General features: G+C 42.5%; 1 protein-coding gene across 12 annotated transcripts in view; it reads right to left on the bottom strand.

Annotated features, from left to right (window-relative positions):
- The window catches only part of sipa1l1 (signal-induced proliferation-associated 1 like 1), a 323672-nt gene that overhangs the window by 100646 nt on the left and 200662 nt on the right, over positions 1-22364 (bottom strand). For all 12 annotated transcript variants that reach the window (XM_048537173.2, XM_048537174.2, XM_048537175.2 and 9 more), the window contains 2 exons: positions 10803-10933; positions 5139-5327 (listed from right to left, as the gene is read on the bottom strand). In XM_048537173.2, coding sequence (XP_048393130.1) covers positions 5139-5327; positions 10803-10933 — 320 coding nt within the window. The remainder of the gene's footprint in view (positions 1-5138; positions 5328-10802; positions 10934-22364) is intronic.

The following is a 22364-nucleotide window of genomic DNA, read 5'->3' as shown; positions in this document are numbered from 1 at the left end:
TGTCAAAGTCCTTCTGAAGCCTCCCCACTTCCTCAACACTACTTGTTCCTCCACATATTTTTGCATCATCTGTGAACTTACCGTCAACACACGTTCAGTTCCTTCATCCAGATCATTAATCAATAACGCTAATCATTGTAGTCCAAACTTGGACACTGCAGAACTCCACTAGTCACTGCCTGCTGCCCTGAAAAAGCCTCTTTCATCCATACTCTGTCTTCTGCCAGCCAGCCAATCCGCTAACAATGCCAGTAACCTTGCCCTTAATACCACCGGCTCTTATCTTATTTAGCAGCCTCCTGTGTAGCACGTTGTCAAAGGCCTTCTGGAAATCCACACAGATCACACCCTACTAAATTGCCTATGCATAACTCGATCATTATCTCATCAAGGAATTGTAATATATTTTCAGACATGACCTCCCTTGATGAAGCCGTACTAACTCAGCCCCATTTCACCATGCACTTCCAAATATTCCAAAATCGTATCCGTAATAGGACTCTAAAGTCTTACCAATGACCAATGTCAGGCCAACCTGTATTCTGCTTCCCACCCTTCCGTCTTAAACAGGAGTGTTACAATAACTATTTTCTGGTCCTCTGACACTGTGCCCGACTCCAGTGATTCATGATAAATCATCACCAATACCTCCATAATCCCCTTAGCTATCTCCTCCAGAGCTTGGGGTTATAGTCCATCTGGTCCAGGTGATTTACCTGCCTTCAGAACTTTCAGCTGCCCCAACAACTTCTCCCTAGTGATGGCTACTGCATTCATCTCTATCCCCTGCCTATCTTGAAGTTTTGGTATGCTGCTTGTGTCTTCCATGATGAAAATTGGTGCAAACTGTCAGTTCCTCCACCATTTCTTTGTTCCCCATTATTCCTTTCCAGCATAATTTTCCACCAGTCCATTGTCCACTCTTATCTTTTTGATATCTTAAAAATAACTCTTGCAATTTTTTTATACTATTAGTTAGCTTACACTTGTATTTCATCTTCTCCACCCTTATTGCTTTTTTAAAAAGTTATCCTTCACTAGTTTTCAAAGACTTATTAATTCTCTGGTTTCACAGTAATCTTCACCACATTGTATGCTTTTTCTTTTGCTTTTATGCTATCTCTAAATTCCCCATCATCCATGGTTGCCCCGTCCTCCATTTAGTATGTTTTTTCTTTCTTGAGATGAATTTGTTGTGCCTTCCAAATTACCCCCAGAAACTACTGCCATTGCTGCTCTACTATCTTCCCTGCCAGGCTCGCCTTCCGATCAACTTTGGCCAGATTCTCCCTCACGTCTTTGTAGTTACCTTTGCTCAAATGAATTACTACTATGTTTGATGTTCAGTTTCTCTTTCTTAAACTGCAGAGTGAATACTATCATATTGTGCACCCAAGGATTCCTTTACCTCAAGCTGGGGTAAATCATGTCTGCCTCATTACACATCACGGAATCCAGAATTGCACTTTCCCTAGTGGGATCGACAACAAGCTGGTCCAAAGAGTACATTGTGGACGTTCTGCAATATTTTTGGGATCCACTATCAATGAGATTTTCTGAGTCCACCTAATATTGAAGTCCCCAATGCTTATCTTAACTGTGCCTTTCTTACAAGCCCCTTCTATGTCTTGATTTATTTTCTTCCCAAAATCCTGACTACCACTAGGAGGCCTGTACAGAACTTACATCAGGGATTCTTTTCAAAAAGCTTTGTGAGTCCTCAAGTCTACCCATTATAAGCTTTCCAACTCCATATAATTTATTGCCATTGATTTAATTTCATTTATTAATAACAGGGCAAGTCTGCCCCATCTGCCCATCTCCCTGACTTTTTGACTGGATGTGCTTCCTTGGATATTTAGCTCCCAGTTCTGATCCCCTTGCAGCCATCTCTCTGATGCCCAAAACACTTTACGCGTCAAGTCAACCTGCGTCACAAACTCATCTAACTCAGAGACAGTAGGAACTGCCAATGCTGGAGTCTGCGATAACAAGGTGGAGAGCTGGATGAACACAGCAGGCCAAACAACATCTTAGGAGCAGGAAAGCTGATGTTTCAGGCCTAGACCCTCCTTCAAAAATGGGGGAAGGGAAGGGGTTCTGAAATAAATAGAGAGGGGGAGGCAGTGATAGAAGTGGATAGTGGAGCAGATAGGTGGAGAAAAGACAGACACTCAAGGAAGCAAGGATGATGCTAGTAAAGGTGAGTGTAGGTAGGGAGTTGGTCAGTGAGGAAGGAGGGGCAGGTAGGTGTGAGGGAAGAGGACAGGTCAAGGAGGTGGGGATGAGGTGGGGGGAGCTGCTCTTGGAGTGAGGACGGGGAGCTGGGGAGATTTTAAAGCTCGTAACGTCCATATTGAGACCATTGGGTTGTAGGATTTCAAGGCAGAATATAAAATGCTGTTCCCTCAGTTTTCGGGTGGCAACGTTGTGACACTGGAGGCGGCCCAGGATGGACATGTCATCCAGGGAGTGGGAGGAGGAGTTGAAGTGGTTTGTGACTAGGACGTGTTGTCATTTGTCGCGAACCGAGCAAAAGTGCTCCACAAAGCGGTCTGTGCTTGTTCTCTTTGATTTAGAGGAGGCCACATAGGGAACAGCAGATACAATGGACCAGATTAGCGGATGTGGAAGGTTGTTTTGGGGCCTGAGATAGAGGTGTAGGAGGTGTAGCTTTTTCTGCTGTTGCAGGGAAAGGTGTCAGGGGTGGTAGGGCTAGTGGGGACTGTGGAGGGGATGAGGGAGTCATGGAGAGATCGGTCCCTCCGGAGGGTAGGTAAGGGTGGGGAGGGAAATAAATCCTTGATAGTGGGGTCAGATTGCAGGTGGTGGAAGGATACATTTTCCTCCCCTTCTCTTACGCCTTGTAGTTTTTGAAGCTCAGACTCTATCATATCAACTCTGAGGCAGAGTTCCTCAAGCAGCCAACATTTGCTACAGACGTGGTCACTATGGAATCATAATGGGGTCTCACTGCTCCCACATCATGCAGGTACAATATATTGCCTGGCAAAGCATCTCGATTTTAATTAAGGAGTTGCTTAATTTGATTTATAAAAAATACAGCATTGTTCTTTTAGTTTGTAGTCGAAAAACATTTCGCCTATTTACCTTTAATCTGAAAGTAACCTACAGTAGACACAGGGGATTCTGCTAGAAAGTCGTAGTTGTGTTCCTGCGCAACATCGCGTTATAGAAAATCACTCTGTAGAAATAACTGGGTCTATGGGAAAAGCAGGGTTGGGACAGACCAACAACAAAAAAATCACTCAAAAGCCTAGACAAAGAATAGCACAGTCTGAAAAAAAAGTTTAATTTATATCTAATAATGAAATAAAAGTAAATTTAACACCTTACTTGAAAAAATATCAAAATGACTTAATGGGGAATGAGGTTTTGAGGTTGCTTTGGTCTTAATGCAGGGGCTGAGGGTCGTTGTCGTCATCATCATCATCTTCAGGTGCAGTTGTGGTTACAGGGTTAGGGTGAAAAATAGTTAATCCCGAAGTGGAGAGCTGTGGTTCTTTGTCTTCTCACTGCTTCTTGGGGGTTGGTTTAAAAAAAAGGCATCCAGTTTTTGCTGTTTTGCTCTTTTTCTTTCTTCATTAAGAAGTTGTTCATCGGATACTAAATAAGATCTTATTCCACAAACAGCTACTCTGTTGCATCTGCATTGTAATCGCTGTCCTCTAAGAACTGCAACAGCTTCTCAATTTCCTCGGGATAGAAGACAGAACAGAGGTGATGCTGCATTCTAGACTGAATCTCTAGCTTCCACTTCCCCCTCAGTAACAAGCTGTTGTTTCAGCTGTAGGGAGGTCTTCACAGTGGGACTCAAGCTGCTCTTCAACACCCTCATTCTCCACTTCTTCAAATCCAACTTGCTTTGCAAGATCAACACAATGTTCTTTGATTCTTGGGAGCTCCTCTGACTGATCAAAGGTTTTTAAATCTTGAAAAAACTAGGAGAAGCTTCAGCCAAACTGCATGCAAGCAGCACTTACTGACATCACCCCAGGCCTCCACAATAATGTCAATTGCATTCTTGGCATTAAAGCTCTTCCAAAATTGAAGAACATTCTCCCTACCTCCCTCAGTGGCTACAATCAGACTCTTAAATGAGTGCCTTAAATAGTAAGCTTTAAAAGCTGCTATTGGGCCCTGGTCCATGGGTTGAAGGAGAAAGGTTGTGTTTGAGGGTCGAAATAGCACTTTGATGTTTTCAGAAAGCTCACCAATGGTGGGAGGATGGCTTGGCGCATTATCCAGGATGAGGAGAATCTTGAAATCCACATTTTTTTTCCTGAAATACTTTCCAAAAACATCTTCCAAAACATCAACAAGGTCAGAAAACAAAAAATTGTTCAACCTCTTTTGAATTACCTAAGGTAGACTTAAGGTAACCTTTCAAGGCTTGTGGGTTGGCAGAGTGAGAAATGATCATGTGATCTTTATGTTACTCCTCTGCACACTGATAGAATCTTGTTATAGCCAACACAAGTTTCAGTTTTACATACCATTCCCCCATTCATCAGTTGCCTTACAGCCAATTGTGTTGCCAGAACAGATGTTATAGCAGAACTTCCTGTAGTCAAATTAGTAGCTATTACCACCCACGTTTACCTGTGATGTCAGAAATAGTAAGAACTGCTGATGCTGGAGTCAGGGATAACACAGTGTGAAGCTGGAGGAACACAGCAGCCAGGCAGCACTAGAGGAGCAGGAAAGCTGACAAAATTTCTGAAGAATGGTCTCCACCTGAAACGTCAGCTTTCCTGTTTCACTGATGCTGCCTGGCCTGCTGTGTTCCTCCAGCTTCACACTGTGTTACCTATGATGTCATTCTTTTGTGCTGGGCCTTTGATTCTGGGTTTTAATTATCCTGTTAAAAAAAAACTTTACAAACTATCAACCAAAAAGAAACAAACAAAAATGACCTCTTCCCTTCTGCACTTATTGCCATGCTGCCTCCAAATTCCCAAACTATAGACTGACTCAGGCTGTCTCTTATGTCAGGTGGAATCGCTACTTCCTGACTATGCGAAGCTTACTGATTCATTTGAGCCAGAAAACTCATCCATGCCATGATTGTTCAAAAACTACAAAGTAAGCAGAGTTAACCAGAGAAGAACACTCACCCCTTGTTCATCCAATTTCATAAGCTGCTCTGTAACTTTCGGGGTGTTCAGGCCCAGTCTGAGACAATGAACACTGAGCTCAGGTACAGCAAATTCAAGTACTTCTTTCAGAGGTAAACCCCTGGCGGTGCCATGCTTTGCAGTCGAAGGAACTGCATCTTCCGATACAGAACCTCTTAAGGTTGTAAGCTACGAAAGTGATAACAAAAGACATTTTAATCTTGTTACACTTACCAAAGTCTTAGCAAGTTTATCCAACTAACAGCTGCATTACAGTGACCAAGTTACCAGATGTGATTCACAGTTTGAGTTAGTTGGACAATTTCAGCCAGTAAAAACCAGAATAACTGCGGATGCTGTAAATCAGGAAGAAAAAACAAAGTTGCTGGAAAAGCTCAGCAAGTCTGGTAGCACTTGTGAAGGAGAAAACAGAGTTAACGTTTCGGGTCCGGTGGCCCTTCCTCAGAACTGTTCTGAGGAGGGATCACCGGACCCGAAACGTTAACTGTTTTCTCCTTCACAGATGCTGACAGACCTGCTGTGCTTTTCCAGCAACTTTGTTTTTGAATCTCAGCGAATACTGCATTTAAGCTGAGTCTCAAAAGACTTCTTTTTATCACTAAGGTTTCCCACTTCTGATCAGAATTTTGTCATAAATTTCATTTTTACAGCAGGGTAGAACCAGGTCCTGGTTTCCCAAAAGTTTAAGTATGTTGTAAACAGTGTCATGGTTCTTACAAAAGTAATAGATATTTAAATGATGAACTGAAAGATGCCTGTTCTGTTTATAGCCAAATGCCAGGAGGAAGCTATCATTTTCACAATGTAACTAGTGAAGTAAGTGTTGAACATGATAAGACTTTACATTTCCACATTAAATTATATAAGATTTTAAAAGCTATGTTTCAGCAGTGTAGTCAGCTTTGGAATATCTGAATGGGAATTGGGTTTGGGCTGTGATTTTCCCTTTTTCTGTTTAACTGTGCAGGTCAGGTGTGAACAACCTACTAAACCCTATGCCAAGAAAGCACACTATATCAAACACCTATCGGCACAATAGCTGACTGACGAATTTCAGTGAGCAGCCCTCAACAGTAAAGTCATACCTCACCAGAAGTTGGAAGCTGCCAGGTTCTAAAGAAAATTGAGTGAGCCTAATTGTCAGGGGATGCAATGTGCAACAAAAGGCCTTTTACCTTTGCTTCTGCTGAGTGCAGAATACAGGAAAGACAGGATTAGATGCAAGGACAAAGGGGTGGTTTACAGAGTCTACCCCAGCATCCTCTTCCATCCATTCGTTTGCTTGTCCCCAGACTGGGTAAAACACAACCTACACTGCCTCCCCCAACAATCCAATCAGCAGATCACCCAAGTCACCTAGTCAGCCACTTTCCCAGTCATTCTGATCGACAAAAAATTGGGAGGCATGGCAAGCCAGGATCCTTAAATGGCTATTAATGAACATTAAGTGTCTTAAATTCTGACGGACTGCGGTGTTCAACTGATCTTCTTACCCAGCACTTAATTTGTGAATTGGCAAGAAAAGGAGGAGTTTTTCTTCAGGGTGATCTCACTCAATTATTTTCTTAACACCTCTCTCACCAGACCAGGGAAGGGAAAATTCTGGCTATGAACATTGAATTAACACATTCGTTGCAACTGTACTTCCAATGATGCTCAGGGATGAATGTTCTCCAGTAGCATTCAATTGAGCAGACACTAATTCAGAAGGGCATTTAGGTGTGGGGCTATGAAATGATCAGAATCAAAATGCTACACTAATGCATTGCCTATGCTCTTTCTTTAAAACACCAGCATGAAACTAATTGCAGTTAGATACACATCATTTCAGGTTTTATGCTGGTAAAATGGGGTTTATGTCCTGTTTAGACTCCTATTTATTCTATGAATGAAATAAATCACACAAATACACTTACTGCATCGCAACATGCTCTCAACTTAGCATGTATAGGTAAAGCTGGTCAAGAGGTAATACACGCAAAAAAGTGCATTTAATTTGTTCTATAAACCACAAAGACCTGGTTTGAAAAATATATTGTGTTTTCCAATAGACCAAGCCAACAACGACAGAAGGGCAGAATCAACAAGGATGACTGTAACTCAGGGCTAGTCTGAAAGGGAAGGAAGGAAGGATTCCAAACAAGAAGTACATTATCTCAACGATGAGAGGTTGCACAGTTCCAAGATGCAGAGACAGTTCGGTATCCTAGTGTATGAATCATAGAACGTTAGCATGCTGGTACAGCAAGTAATCAGGAAAGCTAACAGAAAACAGAACGTTATGTTTTATTGTAAGGGTAACTGTATGAATGAGTGGGGAGGTTATGCTTCAGTTATACAGGGCATTGGTGAAACCACATCAGGGGTACAGTGGACAGTATTGCTCACCATAATTATGGAAAGTGCTCACGTGTTGGAAGTAATTGAGAGAGAGATTACTAGAATAATCCCTAGAATGAGTGGATTGCCCTATGAGGAAAAAAAACACACTATTCCTTAAGAAAGGAACAAAAAGGATAACCCAGGAGACTACAGACCTATCAGCTTGACATCAATAGTGGGAAAGCTAATGGAGACTATAATACAGGTTAATGTAAATTTACACTTACGGAAAAATTAGTTAATACTAGACAGTCAACACGGCTTTGTCTAGGGAAGATCATGTCTGACAAACGTAACTGAGTTCTTTGAAGAGGTGACACAGGCAGTGGTTGAGATTAGTCGTGTGCATGTTGCATATTTGGACTTTCTGAAAGCAGTTGATACCTTGCCATGAAGGAGCTGGTGAGCAAATTAGAAATGTTTGGGATTGGGTAGTATAGAGTAGAAGTTGACTAAAAGATAGGAATCGGTAGGCATTTCTCAGATTGGAGAGGAGTTAAAAGTGGTAATTTCTAAGGATCAGTGTTGGGACCACTGCTTTTTCTCATTTTTATACAAATGATTTGGAAATAGGTTTTCATGGCAAAATCTCCAACTTGGCACGTGGTTCTAAGCTAGAGAGACAGTGAATTGTGGTGATGATGTTGAACGACTTCAGAGGGACATTAACAAGTTGGCCAAATGGGTAGACACTTAGCAAATGAATTTCAATGCATTGCCTCATATTTCTCTCCATTTTGGTTTAAAAAAAACACAAAGAGGATACAGGTTCAATGGTACAACTTTGCGGGGAATAGAGGAGCATAGGGGCCTCAGGGTACACATGTATGATTCTCTGTAGGCAAATTGAAACAGTTGTTATAGGGTTTATAATACACACACACACAGACCTCTCAAAATCATTGATCAGGCCACATTTGAAGTATTGTGGAAATTCTGGGTACCTTATTCAAGGAAGGATGTTAAAGCCCTTAGAGAGTTTGAAGGAGATTTAGTAGAATGATACCAGAAATTAAGGATTTTAGATACAGGGAAAGATTACAAAGATTGATCTTATTTTCCCTGCAGCAGAGAAGATTAAGAGGTGACCCTATTGACGTGCTCAAAATTATGAACAATTTTGACAGGGTAAAGAAGAATATTTTGTTTCCTTAGTAGTTATGTCAGTAACAATTAAAAAAAAATGTCAGTAAGAAAGCCAGGAATGAGCAGGCGAAGCTTCTTTATTCAGAGTTATTAGAATTTGGAATGCGCTGTCAGGGAGAGTGGTGAAGGAAGATTCCATTGGTGGTTTATATATTTGCAAGTGATGAGGTTAGGAGACAACAGACACAGGGCTGCAGAGTGGGACTAGCTGGCTAACACTCTTGGGAGCCTGAACAGACATGATTGAATGACCTCCTTCTGCCCTGTAAAATCCTATCATTCTATGAATGATGGAGCAGGCTTGAAGGGCTGAGTTGCCTATACTTGTTCCTTGTTTGTATGTTCATAAGTCTGTTTCCATGCAATGCTGCAGTGCAATATGTATCTTAAACTTGTTCTTATCCTCAGCTTCCTAATCCAAACTAACTTCAGTATATTTTTCTCACCTGACGATACACCAATCTTTCAGTCACTCTCAAAGGAGTTTTTTTGAGTCAGTGTGGAGGGGGCAAAAGATGATACCTGGTCCAACTGTTTTTGCTGTACTTGTTACAATAAACAAAAGTCTTAAGAGCGCACCTATGTAAATGATATTCTGTGTTAAAATACGTAATAAAAATGTTTTTAGAAAACTAAATAAACCTTAGAGGATTTAGTTTTCCACAATTTTCAATTAAAAATTCATGTCAAAACTTGATCCTGGATGCGTGTATTAGTCAATTTCTGACTGGTGATCCTAGCATCACAAGCCAGTTCAAAATAATAAATTGGAACAGGCATTTGGCACGTTGTGATATAACAGACAATTTTTTTCCACACTTGGTAAGGATAATGTCAATTGTTGTTCACAGATTATATTATCACAAAAGAAGTCCCAGAGTCAATAATAATACTGGCTTTCAAGTGGAAAACAAATCACTTATTGCTGAAATGACTTGGCTGATTATAAAACATCACTGGTTTAATAACTACAAATTAGCATGAGTTATCAGTCACAGATTAGCTGCTTCACTGACAGTATGTTGATTCTGAGAAAGGTCAGTTAGCAACATTGAAAAACTAGGTGTGGGAGCGAGAGCGGAGGACAGCGGGGGGGGGCGGCGGGGGGGAGAGCGAGAGCGCATGCGCGAGCGAGGGAGGGGGGGGGGGGAAGAGAGGGGAGAGAGAGAGAGAGAGAGAGAGCGCGAGAGAGAGAGCAGATCTTGTTTTCCACATGGTTTTACAGAATTTCCAAAGCCAACCTGTAATAATGGTAAGACATTGCATTATCACAGTAGTAGACCTTTCAAAACGGGCAGTGTCTTCATCTAAATTACTGTGTACCCTTAAGTGTTATCTCAAGAGATACAGTATATTCACTGGTGTGATTCAAGTCTTTTGTTCTTGCGCTTTGTCTATAATTATTGGTCAGTATAAATCTTGCATGTGAGCGTTCAACGTGCAATCGCTTGATTAAGTGACAGGGCTGAGTTCCAGGTAGATACTGACATTTGGAATTAGAGGCTGTTTGCAGCAAGCCAAAATATCACTACCACACAGATTCAGTAAACTGCACACACCTCTAGGTTCGAACTTACTCAAGGGCTTCCAACACATAATTTAGGACAAGACTACGGTAATTTGGTGTGGGTGTGCTGCATTGTTGAAGGTGTTGTGGTTTAGATGAGATGTTATACAAGGCCAGCTCACATGTTTTGCAGATGAAAGTCCAAACTGAACATCACGCAGGAATATCTGAATAAAGAATAAGGAGTTCACAAGAATGACTACTTAGTAATTCTTCCCTCAAATCAAAATTACCAGAGTTAATACTAACTAGTGTTAACATTTACTTGATGTGCTGGGAGGAAAATGGCTGTTACTTATTCCTGCTGAACTGTCACTACCTGTCCAAGTAATTGTACATCATGTTCTTCAAGAAAGGTGAAAATGTGAGGCAGAGCTATATAGGTGGAAGTCTTTCTTTAGTGAAATCAAGAACAATGGCAGCATCAATGGAATATGTAGATACATGCATATTGCATTTGGGATGTGTGGCAATTTCAATGAGTACTTTTAATTCCAATGCAACTAAATAGTTACTGAGCCAGACACAAGAAGATTTAACAATCTCACCTCACTAGTTCGAAGGATGATACGATAGTTGTACTGAGCTCCGTGCTCCTTACTGTCTTCCAGTCTTTCTCGTCGAATGCTCACTGCCACAGGGCCCAGATTTTCATCCACCCCAAAATAGTTTGAATGTTCTGAGAAATTATTTAACATTAACAAAATGATCAATTCCACGAATACTTCCAAAGTCAAAATCCAGAAATAGTGCAATCGAATATTCATTGGGCTACAATCATAATCAGCATTACAAGGAACTTCTGTTTCAAATGTACAAAATTATCAAGAATCAGAATAAGTTCAACCATGAAAATATAAGTGGCTTAAATAATAACTGTATTGAACTGAGAAATAAAACTTGATTGTTACTGTTGATTAACCCTTGCTTCACACTGTTTAGTCCAAGGTTAGGAAATTCAAATAGAAATCCATGGATCATTACTCATAGCACAATATACTGATGCCCTAATGTTTGTATGTGAAATGACTGTAAAATTTACAGCATAATCCAGCACTTTCTTTAGTTTTACAATCTGCAAACTGAAGGATGGAAGTCTTACCAAATTATTCAGTCTGAAATTAATGAGGTAAACACTAAAAATGAAATAAAAGATACATCACTTTTTCCACTCCCCATAATGCACTGGATGAACGTGGATGAAGAATGCTTCTGTTGAAAAGCTGTTGTAAGTTACCTTCAGTGTCACGAGAAGTGTTTGATTATGTCAATAACAATTTACACTTAAAGGCTCTTTTAAAATCGAAAACCATCCTGAGATACTTTATAGAGATACAACCATAAAAATTAATTCAAAGCTAAAAATGGAAATTTGTGATAAAGATCCAAAGTTTGATCAGAGATTTTAAAAGAATATTATGCAAATAATATTATGCAGAATACCAATGTTGCAATGTTATTACCCAACTTTACTGACATTTCTCTCAAAGCAACTTATTTTTGTCCTCTCACTCCATATACTATATATTAATATTATTAGATTTGAAGATATTTACAGGAATGGGAAAGAGTAGGAGAAATGGGATGAATAGGATACTGCTTAGAAGAGATAGCACAGATAAAATAGACTTAATGACATTTTTTTTCTGCTGTATGATTTTATGATTGCAATTTACTTCCTCTTGCTCCTTCCCATCCCAAATTATTCATCTGCATTAACCTCAATGTGTCTGCACAAAAGTCAGCACTTAGAAATTCATACTGGATATGCAAACAAACACATTCCTGTGGTGGAACCTTAATGAAGCTGAAATTAAAAATCTAACAGTAATTTTATGGTTGCATCTGTGAGAAGTTTCTTGGGATGTTTATCAATTTTAAAAGGTGCTATTAAACATGGTTGATCATAACTGTCAATTGCAAAATATTTTGCTTACTAATGGCCTTTAAGGAAGGAAATCTACCTGGTCTAGCCTGTAAATGATTCCGGGCCCAAAGCAATGTAGATAATTCTACACAACCTTTCGAATGGACCTTCAGCAGGTAGTGAAGGACTCAACAAGAAGGAGAAACCATTGTCCTCAGCAACTTATCAGTCACTGACATATCTAGCAGGGAGGATGGGCAGGGAAGAAAGAAGCTAATAGTTGAGATGTTTGCTAATGATTCTATTTGGTTTAGCACTATTCATCACTCCTCACTTACTGAAGCAGATTATGTCTGAATGCACCAAGTCCTGAATAATAATTAGGGGACGCTTGCTAAATGGCATATAAAGTGTCAAGTGCTAGACAATGATATCTCCAACATGGGGCAATCTAAACACTTCTGCTTGGTATTCAATATCATTACCATTGCTGTATCCTCCACAATCAACATTCTGGGGTTACCACTGACCAGAAGTCAAGCTGAACTATCCGTATGCAAACTATGGTAACAACAACAGGTTCGAGCTAGGGAATTCTAACTCCAAAAAGCCTATCCACCACCTACGAGACACACATCAACATGTGAGGGAATCCACCTTCCTGTACGGGTGCACCTATGTCCAGGACAAAGCAGTCCACCCATTTGGTACTTCACTTGCCAGCTTCAACAGTCACACCTTCCATCACCAATGCACAATGACAGCAATGACAATCTACATTTTGCACAGCAGCAACTTTCCAAGGTTCTTCCATAGTACCGTCCACATCTGCGATTTCTACCACCCCGAAGGACAAGGGAAACAGGCAAGTCCACGCGCCATCAATTGCAAATTCCCCTTGAAGGCACACACGATTTACACTTGGGACAATACTGGCATTCCTTCACTGCTGCCACATAACTCATACGGCACAGAAACAGGCCAGTCAGCATATCATGTCTGCGCCAGCTGAAAGAAAAAAAATTAGCTACTCATTCTAATCCCACTGTCTAACATTTGGTTTGTAGCCTTGCAGGTTACAGCATTTCTGGTGCAGATTGAGCTACCTTCTAAATGAGTCGAAGGTTTCTGCCTCCACCATCAAACTGGACAGCAAATTCCAAACAACCACCACCTATGAGGGAAACAGAAGTTTTCATCATAGTCCCTCTACTCCTCTGCAAATCATCTTGAATCCATACTCCCTGGTAATTGACATTGTCATGAAGGGAAATAAGTTTTCCTGTCAATTCTATAGGCTTGAATCTGTGCTAAGAAGAGCAACATGACCTTACCCCAATCTTTCTTCTCACAGCTGTAATTTTCTAGCCCTGGCATCATTCTTGTAAAACTTCTCTGTACTTACTCCAGAGCAATAATGCCCTTGCACACAAAATTCCAGTTGTGGCCTAAGAATTTATACAGTTCTTCGTGAACTGTTATCAAGGACCTGTGGACATGCACTTCAAGATATTTTGATTTCACTATCCTTCTCACTCTCATCTGTCTTCCCTAGCTTTGTTTGCCCTCCTGAAATTTATTACACTTCTCTAAATTAAATACTATTTGCCACTTTTCCAACCACTAATAGCACGCTGGGTCAAAATTCCAGAACTACCTTTCTGATGCCCTACATCATGGATGGCTGCAATTCAAAAAGGCAGTTCATCAGCTCCTTAAGGGCAATTAGGAATGGGTAATAAGTGCTGACCTAGCTAAATGCCCACATGACAAGAGCAGATTAAAAAAAACTCCACCACAGCAATGATTTTTATTCAGTAACCTAATTTCTCTATATAGCTTTGATAGACACATTTTCCAAATAATTCCCAATAAAACTGAGCTAAAAACTTTTAATTCATCTTTATCTTATGTATTTCTGTAATATGTTACATCACAGCTAAACCCCTCCCGCTGGATCAGTATACTGCATTTTACAATTGTGAGCCAGTTTCAAAGGTTCCTCATCACTTTTAACATCACTGTTGCTTCCCATTCAGAGGAATACTACTGACTTCAATCAATCAGTTACATCTACTTGGGGCAAATTACTCAGTATTGACGGGGAAGTAGACAGCCTTCAATTTTGAGGACTGTCACCCACAGGAAGTAAAAACAATTAGTTACAATCTCTGCTCTGGATGGAGTTGCTCTTTTCGGTTAATTATAAACACGAAGTGATAGAGAAAGGTGGATGACAGCAGAGTGGCAAGCTATTTTAATCTTTTGCTGATTGACTTCCATGGAACTGATAACCAGAAGTGGCATAAAACAGTCTGTCAAACTTGCTACAGATGATTTTATCCCACTATGTGAAATGTAAGGTTTGGCATTGCAGAAAGCTGAAAAGTTGATTTATTTTGTAGAAACCTACTGGCTTGATGAACGATGGGAAATACAAATAAGTGGAAAGAATGAAACCTCTATTTTACAACAATAATTCAAACTGCAAATTATCACCATCAATACTGCTCTGAAATGACTCCCTCTCTATAGTTTGCACAGCAGTTTAACAAAGAAATCCAAGAAAGGCTGTCAGTAATTCTATTCTTCACCAGAGGTTATAATGTTGAGGGCTCCAAAAGTACAATTCAAAAATCACTGAACTGTTGCGAACTTTCAATTCTATGCCATTAGTTCATTTATAAAAACACTTGGGGGGGGGGGGGGCAAAATTAGACTCCAGAAGTATACGAAGTTCATAATTACCATGAGATAGATTTACTGGCCCTGAAAGAGGGATATCTGCTAACTACTTCTTTTTTCTACTTCATAAAAATTTTCTTTTTAAACTTTTTTACATTTTAGTTTTTATCTTAGAGTTTACGTCAAAAGTAAAACATTCAATTCATTCAACATCCTGCCTTGTCTGTGAGAATATTTCAATGAGAATGGCTGCTTACTCAACTTGAATGAATACTGTTATTGCAGGGTACCTAGAAGTCCCCTTGACTAAGCACCATACTCAAACCTTGATTTCAAGAAAAAGAATCTCTACACTATATAGATCACTAAACCTTTGTGGACAACATTCTATGGAGGTGAGCAGTGAGGAAGAAAGGGTGAATTAACTTTAATAATGCATTCATTCTCTTACCACAGCTGGATCATTATTGTCTATCAGATCCAGCACATAAATGAGACAAACTGCTAGAAAACTGCACTCTTTAGATCTAATCCTTCTCAGATTCTCCAATCCTAATCAACCTGATGTACCACAAGAAGTAACAGAACAAGATGGAGAAAATAATATTGATGTCGAAAAATACAGAAGACGCAAACCTTATAATGCGAAGCTGAAAGGAAGTAAAGTGAGACAAGTAAAGATAAGCATCAGCACCACTGAAACATTGTTGTTCAAAAGCTGTTTGCCCAAATTTGTACCTGCCAACCACCAGGAAAAGTTTACTGAGATAATGGGAACTGCAGATGCTGGAGAATTCCAAAATAATAAAATGTGAGGCTGGATGAACACAGCAGGCCAAAAAGCATCTCAGGAGCACAAAAGCTGACGTTTCGGGCCTAGACCCTTCATCAGAGAGGGGGATGGGGAGAGAGAGCTGGAATAAATAGGGAGAGAGGGGGAGGCGGACCGAAGATGGAGAGTAAAGAAGATAGGTGGAGAGAGTATAGGTGGGGAGGTAGGGAGGGGATAGGTCAGTCCAAGGAAGACAGACAGGTCAAGGAGGTGGGATGAGGTTAGTAGGTAGCTGGGGGTGCGGCTTGGTGTGGGAGGAAGGGATGGGTGAGAGGAAGAACCGGTTAGGGAGGCAGAGACAGGTTGGACTGGTTGTGGGATGCAGTGGGTCGGGGGGGGGGGGGGCAGGGGAAGGTGCCGGGTGTGGTGGGGTTGGAGGCAGTGTGGAGCGAACAAGGGAGTCACGGAGAGAGTGGTCTCTCCGGAAAGCAGACAGGGGAGGGGATGGAAAAATGTCTTGGGTGGTGGGGTCGGATTGTAAATGGCGGAAGTGTCGGAGGATGATGCGTTGTATCCGGAGGTTGGTAGGGTGGTGTGTGAGAATGAGGGGGATCCTCTTAGGGTGGTTGTGGCGGGGGCGGGGTGTGAGGGATGTGTTGCGGGAAATACGGGAGACGCGGTCAAGGGCGTTCTCGATCACTGTGGGGGGAAAGTTGCGGTCCTTAAAGAACTTGGACATCTGGGATGTGCGGGAGTGGAATGTCTTATCGTGGGAGCAGATGCGGCGGAGGCGGAGGAATTGGGAATAGGGGATGGAATTTTTGCAGGAGGGTGGGTGGGAGGAGGTGTATTCTAGGTAGCTGTGGGAGTTGGTGGGCTTGAAATGGACATCAGTTACAAGCTGGTTGCCTGAGATGGAGACTGAGAGGTCCAGGAAGGTGAGGGATGTGCTGGAGATGGCCCAGGTGAACTGAAGGTTGGGGTGGAAGGTGTTGGTGAAGTGGATGAACTGTTCGAGCTCCTCTGGGGAGCAAGAGGCGGTGCCGATACAGTCATCAATGTACCGGAGGAAGAGGTGGGGTTTGGGGCCTGTGTAGGTGCGGAAGAGGGACTGTTCCACGTAACCTACTTCTTCATGCCTACTTCTTCAACCAGGAACCTAACCCTCCTTCCACTGACCCCTTCACCCGCTTCCAACACAAGTCCTCCTCCTGGACACCACCCCCAGGCCTCCTACCCTCCCTCGACCTCTTCATCTCCAACTGCAGTCGAGACATTAACCGCCTCAACCTCTCCACCCCTCTCACCCACTCCAACCTCTCCCCCGCAGAACGGGCAGCCCTCCACTCCCTCCGCTCCAACCCCAACCTCACCATCAAACCCGCAGACAAGGGTGGCGCAGTGGTAGTATGGCGCACTGACCTCTACATCGCCGAGGCCAGACGCCAACTCTCCAACACCACCTCCTACCGCCCTCCTCGATCATGACCCCACACCCGAGCACCAAACCATCATCTCCAACACCATTCAAGACCTCATCACCTCAGGGGACCTCCCACCCACAGCCTCCAACCTCATTGTTCCCCAACCCCGCACGGCCCGTTTCTATCTCCTTCCCAAAATCCACAAACCTGCCTGCCCTGCTCGACCCATCGTCTCAGCCTGCTCCTGCCCCACCGAACTCATCTCCACCTATCTGGACTCCATTTTCTCCCCTTTGGTCCAGGAACTCCCCACCTACGTCCGTAACACCACCCACGCCCTCCACCTCCTCCAGGACTTCAAATTCCCTGGCCCCCAACACCTCATATTCACCATGGACGTCCAGTCCCTGTACACTTGCATTCCGCATGGAGATGGCCTCAAGGCCCTCCGCTTCTTCCTGTCCCGCAGGCCCGACCAGTCCCCCTCCACCGACACTCTCATCCGCCTAGCTGAACTCGTCCTCACACTCAACAACTTCTCTTTTGACTCCTCCCACTTCCTACAGACTAAGGGGGTGGCCATGGGCACCCGCATGGGCCCCAGCTATGCCTGCCTCTTTGTAGGTTACGTGGAACAGTCCCTCTTCCGCACCTACACAGGCCCCAAACCCCACCTCTTCCTCCGGTACATTGATGCCTGTATCGGCGCCGCCTCTTGCTCCCCAGAGGAGCTCGAACAGTTCATCCACTTCACCAACACCTTCCACCCCAACCTTCAGTTCACCTGGGCCATCTCCAGCACATCCCTCACCTTCCTGAACCTCTCAGTCTCCATCTCAGGCAACCAGCTTGTAACTGATGTCCATTTCAAGCCCACCAACTCCCACAGCTACCTAGAATACACCTCCTCCCACCCACCCTCCTGCAAAAATTCCATCCCCTATTCCCAATTCCTCCGCCTCCGCCGCATCTGCTCCCACGATAAGACATTCCACTCCCGCACATCCCAGATGTCCAAGTTCTTTAAGGACCGCAACTTTCCCCCCACAGTGATCGAGAACGCCCTTGACCGCGTCTCCCGTATTTCCCGCAACACATCCCTCACACCCCGCCCCCGCCACAACCGCCCTAAAGAGGATCCCCCTCGTTCTCACACACCACCCTACCAACCTCCGGATACAACGCATCATCCTCCGACACTTCCGCCATTTACAATCCGACCCCACCACCCAAGACATTTTTCCATCCCCTCCCCTGCCTGCTTTCCGGAGAGACCACTCTCTCCGTGACTCCCTTGTTCGCTCCACACTGCCCTCCAACCCCACCACACCCGGCACCTTCCCCTGCAACCGCAGGAAACGCTACACTTGTCCCCACACCTCCTCCCTCACCCCTATCGCAGGCCCCAAGATGACATTCCACATTAAGCAGAGGTTCACCTGCACATCTGCCAATGTGGTATACTGCATCCATTGTACCCGGTGCGGCTTCCTCTACATTGGGGAAACCAAGCGGAGGCGCGGAGGCTTGGAGACCGCTTTGCAGAACACCTCCGCTCAGTTCGCAACAAACAACTGCACCTCCCAGTCGCAAACCATTTCCACTCCCCCTCCCATTCTCTAGATGACATGTCCATCATGGGCCTCCTGCAGTGCCACAATGATGCCACCTGAAGGTTGCAGGAACAGCAACTCATATTCCGCCTGGGAACCCTGCAGCCCAATGGTATCAATGTGGACTTCACCAGTTTCAAAATCTACCCTTCCCCTACTGCATCCCTAAACCAGCCTAGTTCGTCCCCTCCCCCCACTACACCACACAACCAGCCCAGCTCTTCCCCCCGACCCACTGCATCCCAAAACCAGTCCAACCTGTCTCTGCCTCCCTAACCGGTTCTTCCTCTCACCCATCCCTTCCTCCCACACCAAGCCGCACCCCCAGCTACCTACTAACCTCATCCCACCTCCTTGACCTGTCCGTCTTCCCTGGACTGACCTATCCCCTCCCTACCTCCCCACCTATACTCTCTCCACCTATCTTCTTTACTCTCCATCTTCAGTCCGCCTCCCCCTCTCTCCCTATTTATTCCAGCTCCCTCTCCCCATCCCCCTCTCTGATGAAGGGTCTAGGCCCGAAACGTCAGCTTTTGTGCTCCTGAGATGCTGCTTGGCCTGCTGTGTTCATCCAGCCTCACATTTTATTGTCTAGGAAAAGTTTACTAATGAGCGAGATCTAAATCGAAGCATCATTTGTGACATCAGATCTCAAAAGATCAATTCAAACAACTGAATCTGTTATATGATATGTCCATTTCAGTGTTTGTCATCCAGATGCAATGACTACAGCCATGATCACAATTACCTGGGATGAAAGTTCACTAAACTACCTTGCATCCATATTGGAACATTAACACTTCCATATTCAGTATAGAGAGAGTGGCACTGAGCAATGTAGTTTCACATTCAACAGTCTGGTCGATGCAGAGTTAGCAGTACAGCCCAAGCATTGGCTTCAGGTGAGCCTGGGAAAGGATGAAGAAACCTATGTTTACCATCTTAATGTTTAGGATGATGCCTGCTGCAAATCTATTGACATTGAGGGAAGACAAATTGGACCAAGGCTAATAGCCCCATTTATGGATAGCTTGCTGACACTCATGTAAAGAACTATATACAAAAGGGCTCCCTCTGTTCTTAGCAGCATATTTTAGTGAGCCACTTCAAAGAAGCGTGGGGTTAGAAAAATAAAATACGGCAGGAAGGAGGGAGAAAATAAAAATTACATTTATTATGGTGAAAGCAGGAAAGATAAATAATGACTGTATGATAACAGTAACATTCTACTTACAGTTTAATTGAGTACTAATTGGCTCCTCTAGTGTGGAGGTTTTTAAATTCATACTTATGTCTGGAATCACCTATATTCAATCTGGGCTGTTAAGAATTTTGAGCCTGGTCGAAGTCAAATCTTAATCAAGTCAAATGATGGCCTGTGCTGAACATCTGTCATCTAAAATTTAAGAAGAAAAACCAAACCACAGCTGTTGTCCTCTGCTGCTGCATAACCAGCATGCAGATATTGTGTCCAAAATATCAGAGATTGAGATATACTCTAGGAGAAAGTCAATTTTTCTGTAAGAAGACTGAAGAATGGAGTGCAGCAGTGCTACTGTAAAAAGTCTATCAGGTGTGGCAACGGAACACTAATACAAATATTTAAAAGCCCATTTAAAAATAAATCTAAAAGACAAATTATTGTACATAATACAATTTTCTATCAACAAGGATATCAAAATCACTTAGCTTTTATAAGAACATCATTGTTAAAATACATCTGCCTATCATAAAGTGGCAATTACTCAAAAGTAAAAATACCCTGGAGTTGCACTGGATTCAATCACAACAAAATTTTGATATTTACATTCTACATATTTTCTTTGACTTGACAATAGGGTTATCAAAGTTACTGGAGTTGTTCAGCAAAACCAACTGAACATCTGCAGGTAGTTACTAGTTAGCCTCACAAAATTGAATTAAAAAGGATCAAACAATATTTTCAAACTCCCGTTTTACAAATCTAAAAATATGAAGGACTTTAAAATTGTCAGCCCCGGCTCAGTTAATAGCAGTCACACCTCTGTCAAAAGATTAAGGATTCAACTCTCATTGTATGACTCGATTACAGGGTATAGATGGATACTTCTCTGCAACATTGAGATACTGTTGCTTTGTTAGAGGCGCTGTCTTTTTCAAAAGGCCTACTATGCTTGTGCAGGAGGATGAAAACAAACTCAGGAGACTTTGAAGTGCAGTGAAGCAATCACTCAGTGCTCTGTCCAACATTAATCCCTCTACCAACACTGTCCAAACATCTTTATTTATTACTGATCATGGAACTTTGCTATGCACGAATTGGCTGCAACAACGGCCTTGGTGTCGAAATTTAAAAGGCATATCACTTACTGTAAAGAACTTTCACACATCCATGACACATGAACAGGTGTTACTTACATATAATCTCTTTTCCACTTCTGTCTTCATCAGAAATCTCTTTTGTGAACATCTTTATTTAAACTGAATGCTCATATCAATAGGGGAACATCAAAGTTGTCAAAATCAGAGAAAAATGACAAGGAGAGAGACTAATGGTGAAATGGGAAAACAGGAGTTAAGTGCACAAATACAAAAATGGAGCTATGATTACAGAATGGGAAAGTTTTTAAATATTGGTCATAGCTTTTAATTAGAAACAGCCTTAAACCTTGTTATGTAGATGTTGTAAAAGTCTACACTACAAAGAAGCTGTATTATGTATGGGACAGAAATGTTAAGTAATGCTAAACTCTACCAACGTTGAGAAAATTAGCTGAAATAATTCTCCCAAGTGTGAGCACCCTGAGAGAAAAATGCTAATTTTTGATCAGCAGAATAAACAGAGATATAAAAGATGTTTGCAAGAGAGAAAAATGACAAGGGAATAATTGCATTCAGTGTCTTAAATCGGGTCATGAACCTAATGACTAGGTTTCTGCTACCTGAGCTGAAAAATTAACTGATTAGAAATTGAAAAAAAAATGTATTCTAGAATATGAGAGAGTTGCTTGCAACTTGCTTTCCAATTTGTTTGAGAGCAGAAAATGTGACGTCTAGCAATGGATAGAATGCAACTCATGACTCAGGTGATCACACGTTCTTTGAGGACCAAATTCTTGCTAAATGAATTACTGAGAGATTACAAAAAAATTATGAACAGTACTTAATGTTTTGGGGCGGCACGGTGGCTCAGTGATTAGCAGCGCAGCCTCAACGCCAGGGACCCGGGTTCGATTCCAGCCTCGGGCGACTGTCTGTGTGGAGTTTGCATATTCTCCTCGTGTCTGCGTGGGTTTCCTCCGGTTTCCTCTCACAATCCAAAGATGTGCAGTTTAGGTGGATCGGCCATGCTAAATTGCCCATAGTGTTCAGGGGTGTGTGGGTTATAGGGGGATGGGTCTGGGTGGGATGCTTCAAGGGGCGGTGTGGACTTGTTGGGCTGAAGGGCCTGTTTCCACACTGTAGGGAATCTAATTACAGGTAATGTGCTAAGCCATAATAGTTTTCCCAAAACATTAACATAGGTGCGCACACCTAATTAATTTTAAACAAAAGTACATTAATTTCAAAAGGGACTGGGATGTCACACCGATCAACATCTGAATGACAGAGAAAGAAATATTCCTTTGGTCGCATTGAGGTAGAAAGTGAGTGCTGAAATGGTGGAAACATCACAAGGAGTACAACATGAAGGAAACAAAAACCGAAAGAACGGCAGAAGCTGTAAATCAGGAATAAAAACAGATGTTGCTGGAAAAGTTCAACAGGTC

Source organism: Stegostoma tigrinum, chromosome 10, assembly GCF_030684315.1.
Source record: "Stegostoma tigrinum isolate sSteTig4 chromosome 10, sSteTig4.hap1, whole genome shotgun sequence".
NCBI classification, from domain to species: domain Eukaryota; kingdom Metazoa; phylum Chordata; class Chondrichthyes; order Orectolobiformes; family Stegostomatidae; genus Stegostoma; species Stegostoma tigrinum.
The sequence above is the reverse complement of the archived record's forward strand: the minus strand, read 5'-3'. Positions and strand labels throughout refer to the sequence as shown.